The sequence below is a fragment of the Leptonychotes weddellii genome, chromosome 13 (assembly GCF_054177405.1).
Source record: "Leptonychotes weddellii isolate Sample4059 chromosome 13, ASM5417740v2, whole genome shotgun sequence".
Classification (NCBI taxonomy): Eukaryota; Metazoa; Chordata; class Mammalia; order Carnivora; family Phocidae; genus Leptonychotes; species Leptonychotes weddellii.
In genome coordinates this window covers 34,047,728-34,066,419 of record NC_138381.1, presented here as the reverse complement: position 1 = coordinate 34,066,419, position 18,692 = coordinate 34,047,728, and the positions used below count along the sequence as shown (strand labels likewise).

Sequence of the window (18,692 nt, the reverse complement as noted above, 5' to 3'; positions counted from 1 at the left end):
TGGAGAGAGGCTGGCCCCATGCAGCGGGGGGAGTACTCAGCTCTTTCTTCGCCAGTCCCAATCTTGGACCTCCTCCAAGCATTCTGATAAAAAAAAACAAACAAACACACAAAACAAAAAAAAAAAACCCAAAACCTAATCTGCTCTACAGTGGGAGTCACCAGGACCAGGAATAATCCAGCCCTGATGTCAAGATTCACCGTAGAGTCTTTAATGTGTAATAGGAGAGTTCACAACGTTGAAGCAAAAACTTGGGGAGGTATGTGGGTTAAGTTAAAAGCACAATTTTATATTTTCTTGTCAAACAACTTTACTTGAGGCAACAACTGAAGTATAATTTAATTCAACAGGAAATATCACACTTGGAGGGAAAACATAGAGAAGAAAAAAAAAAAACTGAAATTAAAGCCAAACATTCTTTCCAAGGCACAGCACTGACATTTCCAGATTGACAGCAGAATGAGTTTGTTTCCATGAAACAAAATCATGAGTCCAAAGTCTGCCTTTGAAACAGTCTTCCACCTCATCCCCATTTCTCGAGTCTCAGGGAACGATGCTTGTGGCCTTCCTCAGGGCCAGGTAGCCAGTGACCACGTCGGAGGGCAGCCTCCGGATGTAGGAAAACTCTTCGATGGTGCTGAACCGCAGTTTGCTCTGGGGGTCAGTGTAGTTGGCCTGGGTGGGAAACCGGCACAGAGAAAGGCAGAATGTTGGTGGTCGTGGTAAATATTTGAAGTTCAAGTTTAAAAAATTTTTTTCTATTTTACTTCAAGTGAAGTATCTTCATTTTGTCTTACTCTGTCACCAAGAACACTAAATTGCTCATTTTGGCAAAGACTTGTTAATCTTCCCAGACTTGAGAAATACTTCAGGGTACAGTCGGGAGGAAGAGGAGGAACCACGTCAGACACTAGGGCTGTGGGCGCCGCAAGAGCTACAGGCAACAGGCCCCGAACGGAATTCCTGATGATCGTCCCTCCCTGGCCCCTGCCTTCAAACTCCCACCTGCTTCCGACGGAGGTTCCAGCTCCATCCCCCAAAGCGGGACGGAGGCTTGCCAGGCACACCCGCCCCTCCCTGTTACACCCCGCTTTGGAGCCTCTCCTGCTCCAGGCCCTCCCCACGCCACTCCCATGGCTCCCAGTGGCTCCCCAGGCTACACCGCAGTGCTGATGGGCCACCTACCCCCACCCTCCCACTGGAAGGGACTGCCACCCCACAGCTGCAACCAAGGTCATCTCCACAACTTGCACTTCTGATCGTGTCATTCCTTGGTGGGAAATCTCTCAGTGGCTCAAGTCCTCAGCATGGCTCCTCAGACCCCGCAAGCTGGCCTGGGCCCTCTTCCTTCCCAAGCCTCTTCCTCAGCCACACGTCCCCACTCTGGTTCCAACTGCCCTGGCTCTCAGTCCCTCCCTGCATTCACACCCCACTCGCCCTTCCCTGGGGAGGGGCCGCTCTGCTCCCTAATGGCCTGCTCATCCTTCAGGGCTCAGCCCCCAGTCATCTCATCAGGGAAGCCTTTTCTGCTCCCCGCCTCTCCCCACATCTGTCTCCTGTAGAATGCTTCTGTCTCTTGCTTTCACGTTTATTACCTGCATGACTCTAAGCAAGGTCTAGGCTGAGAGGCTCCATGGGGCAGGAACCCTGTGGTTTGCTTATCACGGCATCCCTGCTCCTAGTGGAATGCAGAGCGCACAGTGGGCCTTCAGGTAGTGTCTGTACAATGAGTGATGAATGAACGAATGAACGAACGAACGAACAAATGGATGATCGGGACAATCCTAGAAAAGAGAACTAACTTCTCACTGACATCAAAATTCTCTTCTGGTCTGTGTTCCCCACATGCAAAATGGAGGAAATAAATTCCCTTACTGTATACCTCAAGTCAAATGGCTCCTACAGATTTTGAAACAGAAGACATGAGGGTGAGTCACTTGGAACTCCTTTAAAAAATTATAAAAGATGCCATTAAAGTCTACACGGATAACGTCCAGTTACTGCCGTGCAGACCGTCTGTGTGGGCCCCGCCGGGCAGCAGTGCTGTGTCCGAAGAAGGGAGGGGAGGCCGAAGAAGGGAGGGGAGGCCGAAGAAGCAACAGCTGAGGGGAACTTAGTCACAGGGTGCTCACACTCTACAAAGTCCTCAATTCTGCCTCAGGGGATCTCCCTAAGGTAGTTAACATCTGCATGGCAGGAAAAGGAAATTATTCCTCAAGATTAATTAAAGCTCTCCATTAAATAAAACCTTGATCCTTTGGCTTTGTCTAGATCTTGCCTTTCTGTCCCATGTTTCCTTTAATGACAGTAATATTAAGGAAGGCTTAACCAGAACAACAGCCACAAGCCCCTCTGGAGAACTGGCCATGAGGCAGTGAGGTGCACGGACCTGGGCAGGAGAGGCCCCCCTGCAGCTGCAAGCAGGGGGGCAGGCCTGTGCAGCTGGCTTTGATCATCTGGCCTCCAGAGAGGAACCAGCCTCCGCCTGGCTCCATTTCTGTGGCGGCCTCACTCCTACCACCAAACTGTGCTGAGCCAGCCCGCCCAAGTTCAGACCTCACTGCCAAGAAGGCTGCTTTAAATAAGGCACAATACACAGATACCCTGGCACCCACAGAAAGGTCACCAACGAAAGCTTGCATAGACGGGACCTGACCTAGTATTCTGAACAGAAGGGAGGATGCCAAGTGACACCCAGCGTTGAACGAGTAAAGAACTGCACTCCTCCAGTCTGCCTTCCTCTGGCTTCCATCCCCGGAGCCTGAGCCGCACAAAGGCAGCCTTCCCGGAGGGCGGCAGTAAACGGCTTAAAGGCCTCCCCTGCCACAAGGTGACAGGCGGCGCTCACTGCTCTCCCCATCTCACCCACAGCCGCGGTACTTCCCATGGCTTTGGAACAACGACTGCACACAGGTGGACCCCGCCCGCCTCCCTGCCACGGCCACGCACGTCGGCCGGCCCAGGTGCGTCCGGGTAACCGGGAGCGGGGTTTTATTTTGTAATCATGCAACTTGAACTTGCACAAGTAACAAATGGACATACTCTAAGAAAGAAAGAGAGAGAAAACATTATGAATAAGACTCCAGGCCCCTTTTCCAACCATCTGCCATCCAAAAGTCCTTGCCTTTCCCTGAGGAAACCACTGTACGTGGGCACCCTTCCAGACCTTGTTTGTATATACTCTTACACACATACATAAACACGCCAGGGAAATCACCCCACTATTTTTTTGTGAGTGTGTGTGGGTTTTGGCTTAACTGGTAGCCTGCTGCTTATGCTACTTTGCACCTTTCAGTAAACGACACATCTTGGAAGTTTATCCCTGTTGTTACCTATACATCAGGCTCACAGAAGAGTATAAAAACATCCCCACCCCGCGCCCCGGTTGACTGACCTTTATTGTGTTCCCAGTATTTTGCTCATAATCCCATTTTCTCATAATCATTTCTGCACAAAGCTCCTTGTACACGCTATTTCTCTAGGGGGTGCCTAGAAGGCAAATTGCTGGGGCATAGGCTTTCGCTTCTCTGCCTCGACAGGTACTGCCAAATGTCCCCCAAAGAATCCGGACTAATGTATTCCCACCTCAAAAGGGCCGTGTATTGAGGATATCCATTTCTCTATGTTGATGATGTTTATAATCAAACATCCTCATTTCTTTTCTGCTGAGGAGCCTTTTTCCTAATTATCAGTGAGACTGAGTATCTACTTACTGATCATCTGTATGTCCTCCTTGTAACTGTCCTCATACCCTTTTAGCCAGTCCTTCTATGGGATTGCCTTTCAATGATTTGGTAGAGTTCTTTGTATATTCAAGATTCCTTAATTCTTACATACAGTGGGGCCAGAGGTTTTAGGTTAAGTATGACATGACAAGTCCTTGCCTGTAGCATAAAGGGCCTGCAACAATGCTTCTCAAAGTGATTCTCATGCCTCGTAACATGTGCAAGCCACTGCGCTAGCAGATGAGCTGTCTCAAGGCGAGGATAAAGCTACCTTCTCAGGGAACCTCTAAGTCTGCCCTTAAACCATGGCTTCTCCAAGGAGAAATGTCCATCTGGGGCTGGAACAGAACAGCTGCTCCCACAGTAGTTCTCCTGCTATAAACAATTATTAAAATGGGTCAGATCGATGAGGTGACTATTTTCCGGCAGGAGAAAAGAGATCGTGTAAGGCCACAACACTGCTCGTAAGGGTGAAGTCCCCTCTGAGGTTAGGAGATACGCGCCCTGAATGGATGGCAGAAGAACCCCCCCCACACACACACACACACGTGCACACACGCCATATTACAGTACCTCTACTCTGCCTGTTGTTTTTTACGATCATTGTATTTAAGGGTCTATGTTAAAAAGTTTATAGTACAGGGGCGCCGGGGCGGCTCAGTCGGCTAGGTGTCCGACTCTTGTTCTCAGCTCAGGCCTTGATCTCAGGGTTGTGGGTTCAAGCCCCACATCGGGCTCCACACTGGGCGTGGAGACTACTTTAAAAAAAAATCTGTAGTACACAGAGGAGTGTGTGCTCTGCGGAGGAGAAGCTACAACATACAACTGATTCGGAGAGAATAACATTATTTTCAAAAATATAAGAAAAACTCAAATCTTTCCCAGCATAAAACGTGTATCATTGATTTAGTCAGTTTGTTACAGAAGTTTGGAGGTCATACATTTTCATAAAAATGTAAAGCATTTAAATGATATGAATGAGTTTTCAAAAGTGAAATGCCCCATTTTAGCTTAACTATATTTTTAAAAGTACAATCATCTCTAAAATAGGAGAAATTTTTTAAATTTCAGCAGTAAAAAAAGAAATTGTTTCTTTCATGTTATCTCATGTGTTAACAAGCAGAGGAAGGGGAGGTGAAAGCCGGGTCTCACACTTTCTGGAGCAATCTTCCCTCCGGGCTGCTCACACGGAGGCCCCAGGTTGTGGCCACTCTAAGATAAGCATGTGAGCTCTTCAGCACAAACCCAGTACCCAGGCTCCAGGCAGGGTCAGGGGTGGCCCCTGTCAACACTTTCTAAATGGTATTGTGAGATCTCCTTCCCAACTCAATGCTGTGAGACCTAGAGATGGAATTATACTCACAAGAAGACCTGAAACATCAGAATACTTCTTAGCTGGTTTAAAGGAGGGAGGAGCGTCAATACTGAAGTCTGGGGGGGAAAAAAAAAGAAAGAAGATAACTAAGCTGGCTTTAAAATATTCAGATCCCTTTCCTTTTTTTCTCTGAAAATGCTGTTGGATGATATTTCTGAAATTTTTATTCTGTGAGTAAGTCCTCACAGAATTCTCTGGGGAAGTAATACAGTAGGTCACAGACCAAGCGCAGGCTCTGGATCGAGCTCTGCCCTGTCCCTGGGGCCCCTCCACTCCAGCTGAACCACCGGAAAGCTCATCTGCCCACAGGCCACTCCCACTGCTGCAGGCTACACAGGCTGTGGGCGATGCCAAACAACCCACTGATTGGATCTGAGCATCCGGACACCGGAATGATCACACCCAGACACTGACTAGCTCACCTGTCACCCGTCTGAGTCACCCCCATGAAAGATGTGCTGTGGGACAGGAGATGGAGGGAACTTTGACCTGTTCTTTCCAGTGAGGCTGAACAGAACACACAACAGTGCTTTACATGGACCTGAAAATACTGCAGTGTAAAGCATTTACTCTGACACCGACTGCACAGAGAGTACAACAGAGTTAGCCTTTAAGATGGTTGTTAGAAACCCTCCTAAATCTGGGGCAATCCTGTTCCTGGAAATACATTTTAAGAGAAGACTCCTGAATCAGAAGTCTGTCTGACAGAAACACCAGTGTTACCACATGAGGACCGATTGCTCCAGACTGAAATGTGAACAGCGCCGCTAATAACCACACGTCCGGGACAACACAAACAGGTTCAGCACAGTTACGTGCACATGGCCTTCTGTGCTGATGCACCCCTCCGATCCCCGAGCTACAAGTTGTTCCCTACGTTAATGCAAACACAGGCAAGTCACGTAGGTTTGTTACGGTTCCCACTCTGAACATGATAAACACACAGAAGGCTCTAGACAGCTCACAGTTAGGATCGTTCAGTTGCCACGGCAATGCCCTTTCAGAAGCGAGGATCTGTTTCAGATTCTTCCAGGTTCTGTTCTTCTTGCCAGCGACCGCACCACCATGGCCAGAGTGCTGGAATGAAAGACGTGGAGCAGAAGAAACAGAAATCAGGGGAGGCTATCACTTCAGGATCTGAATCATGCTTATTCCTAATGGTAACACACCCCTCATTCTGTCAGCTCATTTGTACCCTGAAGGGTTGGGTTTTTTTTTTAAGTATGACACTGTCCACTTTGATCTTACTTATAAAAACACAAAGCTTTTGGTAGGTAGCCTGTCATGGAGTAGAAATAAAAGGGTTTTTTTGTGTGCATGTTGTCCTTTTTTATATGCTCATAGAAGATCACATCCTTTATTGGAACTAACTTTAGAGAATTCACTCATGAATTCCCCATTGCTTTAAAATAAATTTACTACAAAGTTAGATTTAAACTCATGACCACGTCTCTCAACTCCCTTCTGAGGGCTGGTCCCCGCCTGGCAAATTACTGGGGATGCTGGAAAACCCAAGTAAGCCTCAACCATGGCATGGCAAGCCCCCTGGAAATTTGGGGAGTTCTGTTCTGTAAATATGATAAAATGGAAAAGAATATCAAAATCTGTTGAAGGTGCCGGTAATACTGTATTTTTAAAACTAATGAAAAACAAACTTCTAATGATACAATATGAATCTCTGGAATTATCATAGCTCTCAAGAATGAAAGGAAGAGGAGCCTATTTCTACTTTACAGCAACACAAGTTAGATTTACTTAAACTAATGAGGAGAACTCCTCTTTTAGTTGTTTTAAGCCTCATCTAAAACTTATATAAGCCCAATGAAAAGGGATGGTGAACAATCGTGGAAATGACCCACCCTCAAAAGAGTATCTTCTAACCAGTTCCACGAGGAGCTCCAAAATCCTGGGGAACCAGCCCACTGGGTGAGCAACGAGAAGGGCCCCCTCCTGCCCCCACCCTCTCCTAACAGCCCCCAGCAGAGAAGGTGGCGACTTGGACTGACAGAGAAAGGGACACCAGTGCCACCCGGGCTGCAGGCCCAGCAGGATCAGAGGCTGGGCTGTGGCTGTTTGGTTTTTTCATTTATAAAATACCTTAGAAGCTTACCACAAAGTTTGGATCCTTAAATGGCAATGGCTTGGCAGCTTTTTCCATAGGTCCTGTGCTGAAATCAGAGGGCACCATCTTATTCTCACTCATGGCTTCCATGCTGATACCCTTAAAATACAATGATAGTTTCTTCTAGGTGAGGTCCCTAACTCGGCTCCCAACAAGACCTAAGATGATACCACGGGACATGTGAAGGAAGACAGTGCCCCAGAGCCCTGGCAGGTGGCCTGCACCACAGAAGGGCAGGCCAGACTGGGAGCAGCACCTGTTGTGTGGAAGCCACGGGAGAGACAGCCAGGACCCCAGCCGCCACGCTTGCTGGTTCCCCCATGCGCCAAGCAGTAGGAATGGCTCTCTTCCCTGAGCAGGTTCGTTGAACTCTGACAACCGCTGTTACCCTCAGTTTCCAGAAGAGAAAATTGAGGCTCAAGGATATAGGTTCAAGGCCACACAGTGATTGCCTCTGGATTCAAACCCAGGTGGGGCCAATTCCAAAGCCCTCACCACCTCCACAACACCACATCGTCCCTACTCCTGCTGATCTTGTCAAACTGTGCCTTAAAACACCGAGACCAAAAAAGGTCCAACCCCTGGAAGGGTGTCGTCAGCCAGAGAACCCAGGCTACAGCTCTTCTGCTCCAAGCGAGCAACGGGATGCAGACACGGAGGAGGGGAGGAGAGGGGGGGGCGCTGCACGGCCCCGGGTCAGCTGGCTGCAGCCAGAGCGCCCCAACAAGCAGGCTAATGCCTTAAAACAAAAAACCTTCCAAGTTCACCATCACCAAGAAAAAACAAGCCAAAGTAAGAACTTGCATCTGATTTTTAATGCAATTTCCAGTCTTCCCAGACTGCGATAAATTATTTTTAATTGATATGTAATTTACATACAGTGAAATGCACAGATCTTTACACTTGTTTAATCCATGTCTCTGTGGAGATACAGAACATTTCCGTCATCCCAGAAAGTTCCCTCATGCCCCGTCCTAGTCAGTACCTTCCACCTCAGGGGCAACCGCTGTTGCTGTTGTGATTTCTACCACGCCACTTTTGTCCCTTCTACGGCTTCATATAAAGGGAATCTGACAGCATGTACTCGTGTTTGGCTTCTTTAGTTCAGCACAGAGTTTTTAAGATTTCTCCATGTTGTTGCAGAGGTCAGTAATTTGTTTCACTGTATTTGTGTGCATTGAGCAGAGTGGTATTCCACTGTATGGATGTACAATTTGTTTATCCATTTGCTGTTGATGAACATGTGGGGCAGTTTCAGTCTTCAGCTATTATAAATAACGCTGCAGTGAACATTCCGTACCAGGCTTTGTGTGGACCCGTGTTTGAACTTCTCTGGGGTGGAGCGGAATGAGTGCGTGATAGGGTAAGTGTATGTTTAACATTATAAGAAACTGCCAACTCCTTTTCCTAAACAGTGGCCCTCACTGACACTCCTAGCAGCAGTGTATGAGAGTGCTGGGTGTATGTGTGTGTGTGTGTGTGTTTGTGTGTGTGTGTGTTCCATCACCCCCACTCCCACCCCTGCAGTGACATCCGTGGGGGCACATGGGGACACTCTGCTGCGTAGTTCTCTGAATGGTCTCCTCGCCAACCCCTTCCCAGACGCTTTGCCAGGGTCTCTGCACGCGGGCCTGTGCGCCTCCTCAGTCCACCTCTTTTGTCTGGCATGCCCCTCAACTTATCCACCCTACCCTTCGTGATCTTTCCAAAGCCCAGCTCAACGTCAACCCTGTAAGAACTAAAAGGCCCAATTTCTCAACCTTTCCCACCGTGCACAGCCACAAGTGTTCCTGTGTGTCTCTCTCTCCTGCCGCACTCCCTCCCTCCCTCTCCCAGCCTCTTTCCCACAGTCCCCAGCCCTTATCTGACACCTTCTTCAGCTGGCCGTCTCGGAAGAGGGGCTCTGTAGTGCACAGTGCGGCACTCTTAAATGCAAGCCTGATGGGGCTCCCCTCCCTCACAGCAAGCCGGCGGGCCCCACGGATCCTGACATGAGAAACATCCTGGCCTCCTCTCCAGCCTTACCTTCCACTACACCTCCTTCCTGCAGTTTGTATTTTCTGGTACAAAATCCACTGAGTCATTTTCTATGTGGCACAAAGAGTTTCCCATTTTCCCGTTTTCATTTATGCTTTACTAAGATTATTTTCATCGGGATTAATCCATGTCAGTTATAATTTTATAACAAAGATTAGATCTAGCATTTTGTACATAACTAGCTTTTATTGCCCTTGTAATTTTTCCTTCGTGGTCCTGGCATTTCTGCCAGGTACACGTATCCTGGGAGGCCCAATCTGATGAGGAAAATTTGATCTTCCCATCACATTTTTTTTAATTTTTTAATTTTTTTAAAGATTTTATTTATTTGACTGAGAGAGACACAGCAAGAAAGGGAACACAAGCAGGGGGAGGGGGAAAGGGAGAAGCAGGCTCCTCGCCGAGCAGGGAGCCCGATGCGGGGCTCGATCCCAGGACCCTGGGATCATGACCTGAGCAGAAAGCAGACGCTTAATGACTGAGCCACCCAGGCGCCCCTTTCCCATCACATTTAATCAATAACCCACATTACCTTGTATAGTTTTAGCCAGCTGTCAATGTTATTTTGGGTTGACTAGTTCTAAGACTAATATCTATCATAAATTAGATATATGATGGATAGTTTGTATTTATGTCTTAGTCAAGGAAAAAACAGCAGGGAACAACAGACCAGAAGAAGGAGAGACCAAGGAGAGAGGTGAGCAGACGGGGGAAGAGAGAGCCTCAGAGCGGCTGCACATCCTGTGTCACGGTGTGGCTCGCTCTTCCGTCCCCCACATCTAACTGGATCAGACTCTACTCTATGTGTATCCTGAGGAGGAGCACAGAAGGAACAAGGGGAGGCTAGAACGCCAGTGCTACTGAACTGAAATCAGAGGTTCAAATCGGAGGTTCGCAGTGTGGACTCAGGCTTTAACACAGCTCAGGCAGAGAAACTGAGAAACAGATACAGAGTATGGGGCGGGTGGGTACACACATCCCTCTCCTTCCTAGCTCTCTCCCCCGAGACAGCTGGAAACAACAGGCACACCTGTGCTCAGATCCTGGTTTCTAAATGTGATTCTCCAAGAACCACTGATCCTTAAAAAAGTAGCTGGCTCTAGGGCTGGGGCAGGAAAGTACAGGATGAACCTTGTGGTTCAAGAAAGTAAGAAAATAGCTGTATCAGTCGGCTAGGGCTGTCCTGACAAAATACCACAGACTGGGTGGGTTAAACAACAGACATGTATTTTCTCACAGCTCTGGAAACTACAAGTCCAGATCAAGGTGTCGTTCGGCGGGGTTGGTTTCTCCTGAGGCCTGGGTCCTTGGGGCTTGTAGACGTCTGTCTTCTTGCTGTGTCCTCACATGGCCTTTCCTCTGTACACTCCCCTCCTTGGTGTTTCTTCCTCTTATATGGACAACAGTCGTATTGGATTAGGGCTCCACCTTTATGACCTCATTTAACCTTAATTGCCTCTAACAGCCCTATCTCCAAATACAGTAATGTTCTGAGGTATACTGGGGGCTAGGACTTCATATGAATCTCGAGAGGACACAATTCAGTTCATAACAGTTCATAACAGCACTAAAAAAATGATGGGGGTCTATTAAAACACAAAGAAACCAGTTTGAAGAGGTTCCCACTAGTGAAGGACAATTTGAGCAACAAAATAAATAACGCTGATCCAGAATATATAAAGAATTGTTATCACTCAACAATGACAACAATTCTATTTTAAAAAGGGCCAAGGATTTCATCAACATTTCTTCTTTTATGGCCAGCATAAAAGATGTTCCACATCATCAAAACCACAGTGAGATACCACTTCACACCCACTGGGATGGCCACAATCAAAGACACTTAATAACGTATCAGCAAGGACGTGGAGAAACTGCAACCCTCACACATTGCTTGTGAGAAAGTAAAAGAGTGTGGTCACTTTGAAAAACAGTTTGGTGTTTCCTCAAAATGTTAAACAGAATTATCATATGACCTAATAATTCAACTCCTAGGTATATACCCAAGAGAATTTAAAAAATAAGTCTATGCAAAAACATATGCATATTCATAGAAGTATTTCCCATAATAACTAAGATGTGCAAACAACCTACATGTCCATCAACTGATGAATATACAAAGTGTGGTATATCCGCACAATGGAATATTACTCAACCATAGAAAGGAATAAAGTACTGATCCATGCAACAACACGGATAAGCCTTGAAAATAGTATGGTAACTGATGGGTGCCTGGGTGGCTCAGTCAGTTAAGCACCTGGCTCTTGATTTCAGCTCAGGTCATGATCTCAGGGTCATGAGATCAAGCCCCTGCATTGGACTCCATGCTCAGAGCAGAGTCTAACTTGAGTTTCTTTTCTCTCCTCCTGTTCCTCCCCCTCACACACTCCCTCTCAAATAAATAAATGAATCTTAAAAAAAAAAGGAAAGAAAATATTATGGTAATTGAAAGCAGCCACAAAAGGCCACTTATATGATTCCACTAGCCTGAGGCTACAGTAGTCAAAGATCAGAGGTGGTCAGAGGCTCAGAGGAAGGCGGAATGGGAGTGACTTCTAATAGGTAGAGGGTTTCTTTTTGGGAGTCGTCAAAATATTATAAAATCAGATGGTTACATAACTCGGAATATACTACAAACCACATAAGTGCACATTTTAAGAGGGTGAATTTTATGGTATGTGAATTAGAACTCAATAAAGCAGTTACAAATAAACAAATTTATGGATAAATGAATAAAGCTAGTCTCAAAGTATCTCCCCACAGGATACTTTACTGCAAACAGGAAAACAGTAACTTCACAGTGGAGAGACCTGGCAGACAGCACCTTACTAAGTGCTCAAAGCTAATGTTGTCAATAATAGAACATAGGCCATCATGTGCCATGACATGATGCACTGAGAAGGGGACAGCATCACTTCTGTACTCTTGCCAAGAATGTATTAACCATATCTGATCATGAGGAAATGTCAGACAAGCCCAAACTGAGGAACATTCTATAAAATAAGTGACCAGTACTCTTCAAGTGTCAGGTCGTGAAAGATAAAGACCAGAGAACTGTTCTACATAAAAGGAAGCTAAAGACACATGATAACTAAACACAACTCGTGATCCTAGACTGGATCCTGGACCCGACCAGAGACAAGAACACAGTCTATGGATTAAGGGTCAGTGTTGCTTGAGTGTTAATTGCCTAAATTTGATGGCTGTACTATTGTTATGTAGGAGCACGCCTTTGGTTTTAGGAAATCCACACTAAAATATTTAGAGCATTTAAAAAAAAAAATACAGTGGCCAAGAGAAACCTCTCCCCTGGGGTACGCCCTACTGCTAACCTGACAGCGAATGAGCCAAGGGTTCCACAGACCTCAAGAGGAAGCTACGGCTGGCAAGTGGGTCAGGAAGAGTGACTGTCACCTGCTCTCCTGAGGCTGTGGTGCAGGGGCGGAGGAGGAAGCCTTGCTCACTGGCTGGACAGCACATGAGATGAGGAGGTCTCAGGAAACCAGCCAGTGTCAGAAGCAGCAAAGTGGTCTCCTCTCCAAGGAATCGAGTGATTCATAAGGGTAGCCACGGCGCTACTCTGTGAGGAGCAGGCCGATGGGCAGGGACCATGAGGAGGCTGGCCTACAGGTGGCCTCAAGTACATGAGAGAGAGAAAGACAGCCCTAAGAACTTCACAGGGAGCATCTCGTCAGAACAGAAAAGCCTGGGGCGCCTGGGTGGCTCATTAAGCGTTAAGCGTTAAGCGTCTGCCTTCAGCTCAGGTCATGATCCCAGGGTCCTGGGATCGAGCCCCACATCAGGCTCCCTGCTCTGCGGGAAGCCTGCTTCTCCCTCTCACATTCCCCCTTCTTGTGTTCCCTCTCTCACTGTCTCTCTCTCTTCTGTCAAATAAATGAATAAAATCTTTAAAGAAAAAAAAAAAAAGAACAGAAAAGCCAGACCACTAGGGACAACTCAGGGGAAACAGGCAGAAAGTGAGAGGTTTCCTGGGGCCAGATACATTTAAGTTGCAACCTTACTGTTGCAGTTTTTCATAAAGAAAATATGACTGCTTATGTAATGCTTCCATCTGGGAGAAAATACCCAAACGGAACTGCTAACGAAGCCAGGGGCCGATCCCAGGGGGGAATGGGGAAGCAGGCCCCTGGGCCCCCAACAGTGACTACGGAACACGCCCCGCTGGCGGCCACCATCCTCAAGCAATGGCCTTAGCTTTTCCTCCTGTGCAGTAAGGGCACAGAGACTGCATCTCTCCCCTTCTCTAGATGCCCCGTCCCTGATTCCTAGTGGGTAAGCTCCAAGTGCTGTGTGCACAGTGACATCCCGGGAAGGAATCAGGGCGCTCTTTGATGTAGGCCGTTCCCAGGCCCCAGGAACAGACAGGAGAATGCTGGTAGGCAGGAAGGCCTCGTTGAGACTGGGGAGGCAGTGCTGCCCCTGAGGCCACCGAGAGAAGCAGGTACCTCAGCAAGTGTGTGTGGGCTGGGAGGTCTGGGAGCTCTGCCAGGGGAGAGGATGCACTGTCAGACAGGTGCATCTGCTGGGAAGAAGGGGAAAGTGTGGGAGAGAGTGCCAGAAGTCTGCATCGCCATTCTGGGCAGCAGGCTGGAGAAGAGGCAGCAAGGGCATGGAGAGGATGTGCGCAAGCACTGAGTTTCAAAGAGGACCCCTCCTGCTCATTTGGTCCCTCCATCCCTCCCTTGTCAGTAGGGCTGGTGAGGAGCCACGCGGAAGGGGCAGAGAAAGGAAGCCATCCCAACAAGAACTGAGCCGCATCATTCCAGAGCTGCATCCCGCCTGTGAAATAGGACTCTCTTCCCTCTCAGATCAGGATCTAAAAGAACACCCCCCTCTGGGCCCAGAACTGGGTGTTGTGCCATTCCTTCCTCCTTAACCCCACCCTGCATGATACCGCACCCTCCTTCTTCCCCACCCTGGACTTGAGCCGTGCTTCGACTCTGGTGCCTATTACCGAGGAATGAAAGGGAGCGGCCTTCAGTCAAAGGGAGGATCAAGTCTGTGAGGCTGGAGCACAGAAAATAAAATTTTAAATGATGTAGTTTCCACATTATTAAGCCACTGGTAACACTAAGGGACTTTATGAGATGAACCCTCCCATCCCTGAGACACGAACACCCTATGAAGAGGAGAGAAGTTATGCTTAGCATTCAGGGCTGTCCCCTCTTCACAGCTTGAGAAGAGATGATGCAAGTCCCAGGGAGGAGAAACCTGGCCCTATCAAAGCAGCACCTGCCTGCCTCTAACAGAGACTACAGTCAGCAAGGCCTCCGCTCGCCAAATAAACAGCTTCGTTTCTCCAGACAGCAACCTGCATAACGGACTCAGACGTGAGGACAGCGTGGTCACAAAGAAGGGAGACAAATGTCCTTTGTCTTGTCACTGGAAAGTCAAATGCCCAGTTACATAGATCCAACAGTATTCTAGAATAAAATCACTGAGCCTAATCTAGAAATGCAATGTTGTAGTAGGGTGACTTAAAATAGAATTGTGAGAAGCACCCTAAGTATTCGATAAAGTCAATTAAATAAGAGCACTCAATTCCTCGAGAAGCCTGTCAACATAGGGAGATTCGTGAAAAAACGCTGAGTGAAAAGTAGGGCTCACAATGTTATACATCGAGGACAATAATGAAAAACTATCTCCACGTAGAAAACACAAATTATAATAGTTGTCAGGGAAGAAGTCGGTGACTTCTTATGTCCACTTTAAAAACAGAAAAAAGTGGGGGGTGCCTGGTGGCTCAGTCGGTTGAATCAGACTCTTGATTTCAGCTCAGGTCATGATCTCAGGGTTGTGAGAAAAAACCCCCATCAAGCCCCCCATCGGCTCCGTGCTCAGAGGGGAGTCTACTCGAGATTCTTTCCCTCTGCCCCTCCCCTCACTTGTGTGCACGCGCATGCTCTCTCAAAATCAGTAATTTTTTTTAAAAAATAGAAAAAAGGAACTTCTAAAACTAACATTATCATGATTTTTTTTAAAGCTGGGGTAGGGGCAACTGGGTAGCAGTTAAGGATCCGACCTTTGATTTTGGCTCAGGTCATGATTTCAGGGTCCTGGTGTGGAGCCCTGTGTCAGGCTCCACACTCAGCTCAGAGTCTACTTGGGATTCTCCCTCTCGCTTCTTCTGCCCCACCCCCCACTTGTGTGTGTGTGGGTGTGTGTGTGCGCGTGCGCGCTCTAAAATACATAAATCATAAATCAAATCTTTAGAAACAAAACAAAACACAGAGGTTTATTTTAAGAATTAAATGAGAAAGGGAAAAATAAATAAATAAATAAATAAATGAGACAGGGGTGGGGCGCCTGGGTGGCTCAGTCAATTAAGCCTCTGCCTTCGGCTGGGGTCATGATCCCAGGGTCCTAGGATGAGGCTCCTTGCTCAGCGGCGGCGAGCCTGCTTCTCCCTCTCCTTCTGTCCCTCCCCCCTCATGCTCACTCTCTCTCAAATGAATAAATTAAATTAAATTAAAAAAATACATGGGGCATCTGGGTGGCTCAGTCGTTAAGCGTCTGCCTTCGGCTCAGGTCATGATCCCAGCGTTCTGGGATCAAGTCCCGCATCTGGCTCCCTGCTTGCGGGGGAAGCCTGCTTCTCCCTCTCCCAACCCCGTGCTTGTGTTTCTTCTCTCGCTGTCTCTCTCTCTGTCAAATAAATAAATCTTTAAAAAAACAAATAAATAAGATAGGGGTACCTGGTTGGCGCCTTTGTTGGGAGCTTGCGACTCTTGATTTTGGGGTTCGAGCCCCATGTTGGGTGTAGAGATTTAAAAAATCTTTTAAAAAAAAAGAATTAAATGAGATAGTACTTAGAAAGTGCTTAGAACAGTGCCTGGACAGTGCTTTCTTTTATTGCTTGAAATAAAATGCAGGAGCTGAAAAAAACAATAACCTAACCAAACCACTCCTCTCCAGAAAATCTTTGTTGTTATCGTGGAGCCTAGATTACCCAGAGCCATGAGGTCTGTGCCAGGCACTGTGCTCAGGGCTTTCCGACCATGATCTCAGGGAATCTTTTTACCAACTCCATGGAGTAAGACCAAACCACTTTGGGACGGGAAACTGAGTGTCAACAAAGTACGTTTCTGAGAATGAGGGAAGCCATCAGTATCAGAACCTCTTGGTATTCCTCCATTTAGCACATTAGGGCGCCCTGCACCTCACGGACACTCAGTACACATCTGTAGAAAGGACCAAGGTGAGACACGCGATTTTGTGCTTGACTGAAACTCACAGAAAAGTCCTGCGCCTCAACCTAAACGCGACGGGAAGGGACGATCATTCCACTAAGTCGGTAATAACATCCCCACCTCGCCTGCTCTCAAGGACAATGCGACGCGGATGGTGCTTAAACCAAAGCCCACTTGTCCACATTAGGGAAAAAATGTTTCATTTGCACCAGCGACCCACACCCACCGGAGCCGAGACCTCAAGGTCCGGCACCTTCGCCATGCCCCGCCCTGCCCTGCCCTGTGCACGCGCCCTCGCTCCGCCCCGCACGGCTCGCGCACGCGCAGGCCAGACAAGCCGCCGCATACCTGCGTAAAGCTGGAGGACACTTTTTTCTTCTTACTAGCGCTGTAGCCCCCAGCGCTGCTGCTGTTGTGGGAAGGACTGGCTGGCCTCTTCTTGCTGTTCCGGGCTATCCCCGGCGTGGAAGTGGTGGCCACAATTGGAATTTGAGCCGCCATTCCTACCTTGAGTCTTCCTCCTCCCCCGCCCCCACTTTCTCGGTTGCAGGCTTAGGAACTTCCGGCTCGCCCTTACTTCCGCCTTCGGGCGCGAAAATCCGGCCTGGACTCTCAGCGCGTGCGCGGGTTTCTTCGGCCAACTCTAAAAGGCGGAGGTCGGAGCAGTCCAATCCGTGGAGGCCGGAGGGTGTCAGCCAGGCGGTGTCCTGCTCCTCAGGCTCTCTGAACCTGGGCACGTGCTAGGAAATTCGCCGTGATTGAGGAACAGAACATCTCGTGATCTTTTTTCAAACGCTGGATTCTTTTAAAAATTAATGACCGTGTTGTCTTTTCTAACGTTAAGTCAGAAGACTGATCACTTTTTTTTTTTAAGATTTTATTTATTTATTTAACAGAGAGTTAGAGCAGGAACACAAGCAGGGGGAGTGGGAGAGGGAGAAGCAGGCTTCCCGCCTGGGCAGAGAGCCCGATATGGGGACTCGAGCTCAGGATCCTGGGATCATGACCCGAGCCTAAGGCAGATGCCTAATGACTGAGCCAGCCAGACGCCCAAAGACGGATCACTTTTAATGTCTAAGTAAAGTTAGGGTTGTTCTGAGTGGACTGAACAGACTGCCAAGCTGCTGGCTTTCCCCGTGGTCTCTGCCTTGGCCTGCGGAACACGTTTGTGTATATTGGCTGGGAGTCCAAATGGACTTTACCTTTTAGGAGCCCCAGACCCCATGGAGCATGTAAGCCCCTCCCCCGCCCCCACCAAATGTATGGAAGTGTAGACAAAATCTTACATGTGGATTTCAGGGAATTCACAGACCTGCTAAAACCTAATTATGAACTTCGATGGGACACCCTCTCCCCCTGCCCCTTACTTGCCACGTACTACATGGATTGTAATAAGTTGGTTAATGTCTTTTTTTGGCTCCTGCTAGAATGTAAATTCTATGAGGTAAAGGCCAGTTATGTTTTGTTCGTTTACATTTTTCTGGGTGATACTACCTTGCAAGTCTTTGGAACAATTTTTTTGTTCTTAAGTAATTCATAAATGAACAAATCCCCTGCAGTAACTAGTTGAAGCTATATGAATCTGGAGATTTGAAGGAAACAGGCTGCAGAAAGACTTAGAGGTGAGAGAGAAGAGTTAGGGAAACTAGCAATAATGTTACATCTTTTCTCCTTTGGAGAAAGGAATGACCTACCAGTGTGGAAATGTCCCCTCCCACACCCCAGTAGCCACCCTATCTTTATCTAAATCTAGTCTTCCTTATTCTTTATCTCAGTGACTGACACCTCCAATCAGTCGGTCACCTAAGCCAGAAAGTAGGTGTTGACCCAAGGCACCACTCTCTAGTACCCCACCCCCTCAGCTCACTTCTTTACTCCTACCCTGATGATTCCATCCCCCTTTATCTGGATTCCTTGCAACAACTTCCTGATGGAAGTTTGGGCTTCCATCTTTTCCTAATCCTCCCTGACCCCAAACCATCCTTTACACTGGCTGCCACAATGGTCTATCTGAATCACAAATCTAATCATGCTATTGTTTTCTTGTATTCCTCAAGGCCCCTTTACCTTGAAATCCAAAGAATTTTTACCTTGGCATATAACTGGGCACTGCACACACACACACACACACACACACACACACACCCGCCCTTCCCTTGTTTCATTCCCAACAGCTTAATCCCCTGTGCTCCAGCCAGGGACTAACTCTATTTCCTAAACTG

At 47.7% G+C, this 18,692-nt stretch overlaps 1 protein-coding gene and 1 long non-coding RNA gene across 10 annotated transcripts in view; one reads left to right on the top strand and one right to left on the bottom strand.

Moving 5' to 3' along the window:
• Positions 1-5,517, top strand: part of LOC115944754 (uncharacterized) — an 80,312-nt gene extending 74,795 nt beyond the window's left edge. For all 4 annotated transcript variants that reach the window (XR_014139638.1, XR_014139635.1, XR_014139637.1 and 1 more), the window contains 2 exons: positions 351-2,045; positions 2,078-5,517. This is a non-coding gene — a long non-coding RNA (uncharacterized LOC115944754). The remainder of the gene's footprint in view (positions 1-350; positions 2,046-2,077) is intronic.
• On the bottom strand, positions 269-17,062 carry INO80C (INO80 complex subunit C). Of its 6 annotated transcripts, none has more exons than XR_004079265.2 (6): positions 16,819-17,062; positions 7,211-7,321; positions 6,066-6,177; positions 5,523-5,607; positions 5,089-5,156; positions 269-675 (listed from the first exon to the last, which is right to left on the bottom strand). XR_004079265.2 is itself a non-coding variant. In XM_081801433.1 (6 exons), exons 2-6 carry the CDS (start codon positions 14,595-14,597, stop codon positions 544-546), a joined length of 462 nt encoding a protein of 153 aa, XP_081657559.1. In that variant the 5' UTR covers positions 14,598-14,662; positions 16,819-16,995; the 3' UTR covers positions 269-543. The 6 variants fall into 6 exon arrangements, 5 of the variants coding, with proteins under 5 accessions (XP_081657559.1, XP_030896733.1, XP_081657558.1 ...); XM_081801433.1 differs by lacking the exon at positions 5,523-5,607 and adding an exon at positions 14,559-14,662 and having other exon boundaries at positions 16,819-16,995; XM_031040873.2 differs by lacking the exon at positions 5,523-5,607 and adding an exon at positions 15,976-16,056 and having other exon boundaries at positions 16,819-16,955.
• Positions 17,063-18,692: the final 1,630 nt, after the last annotated feature.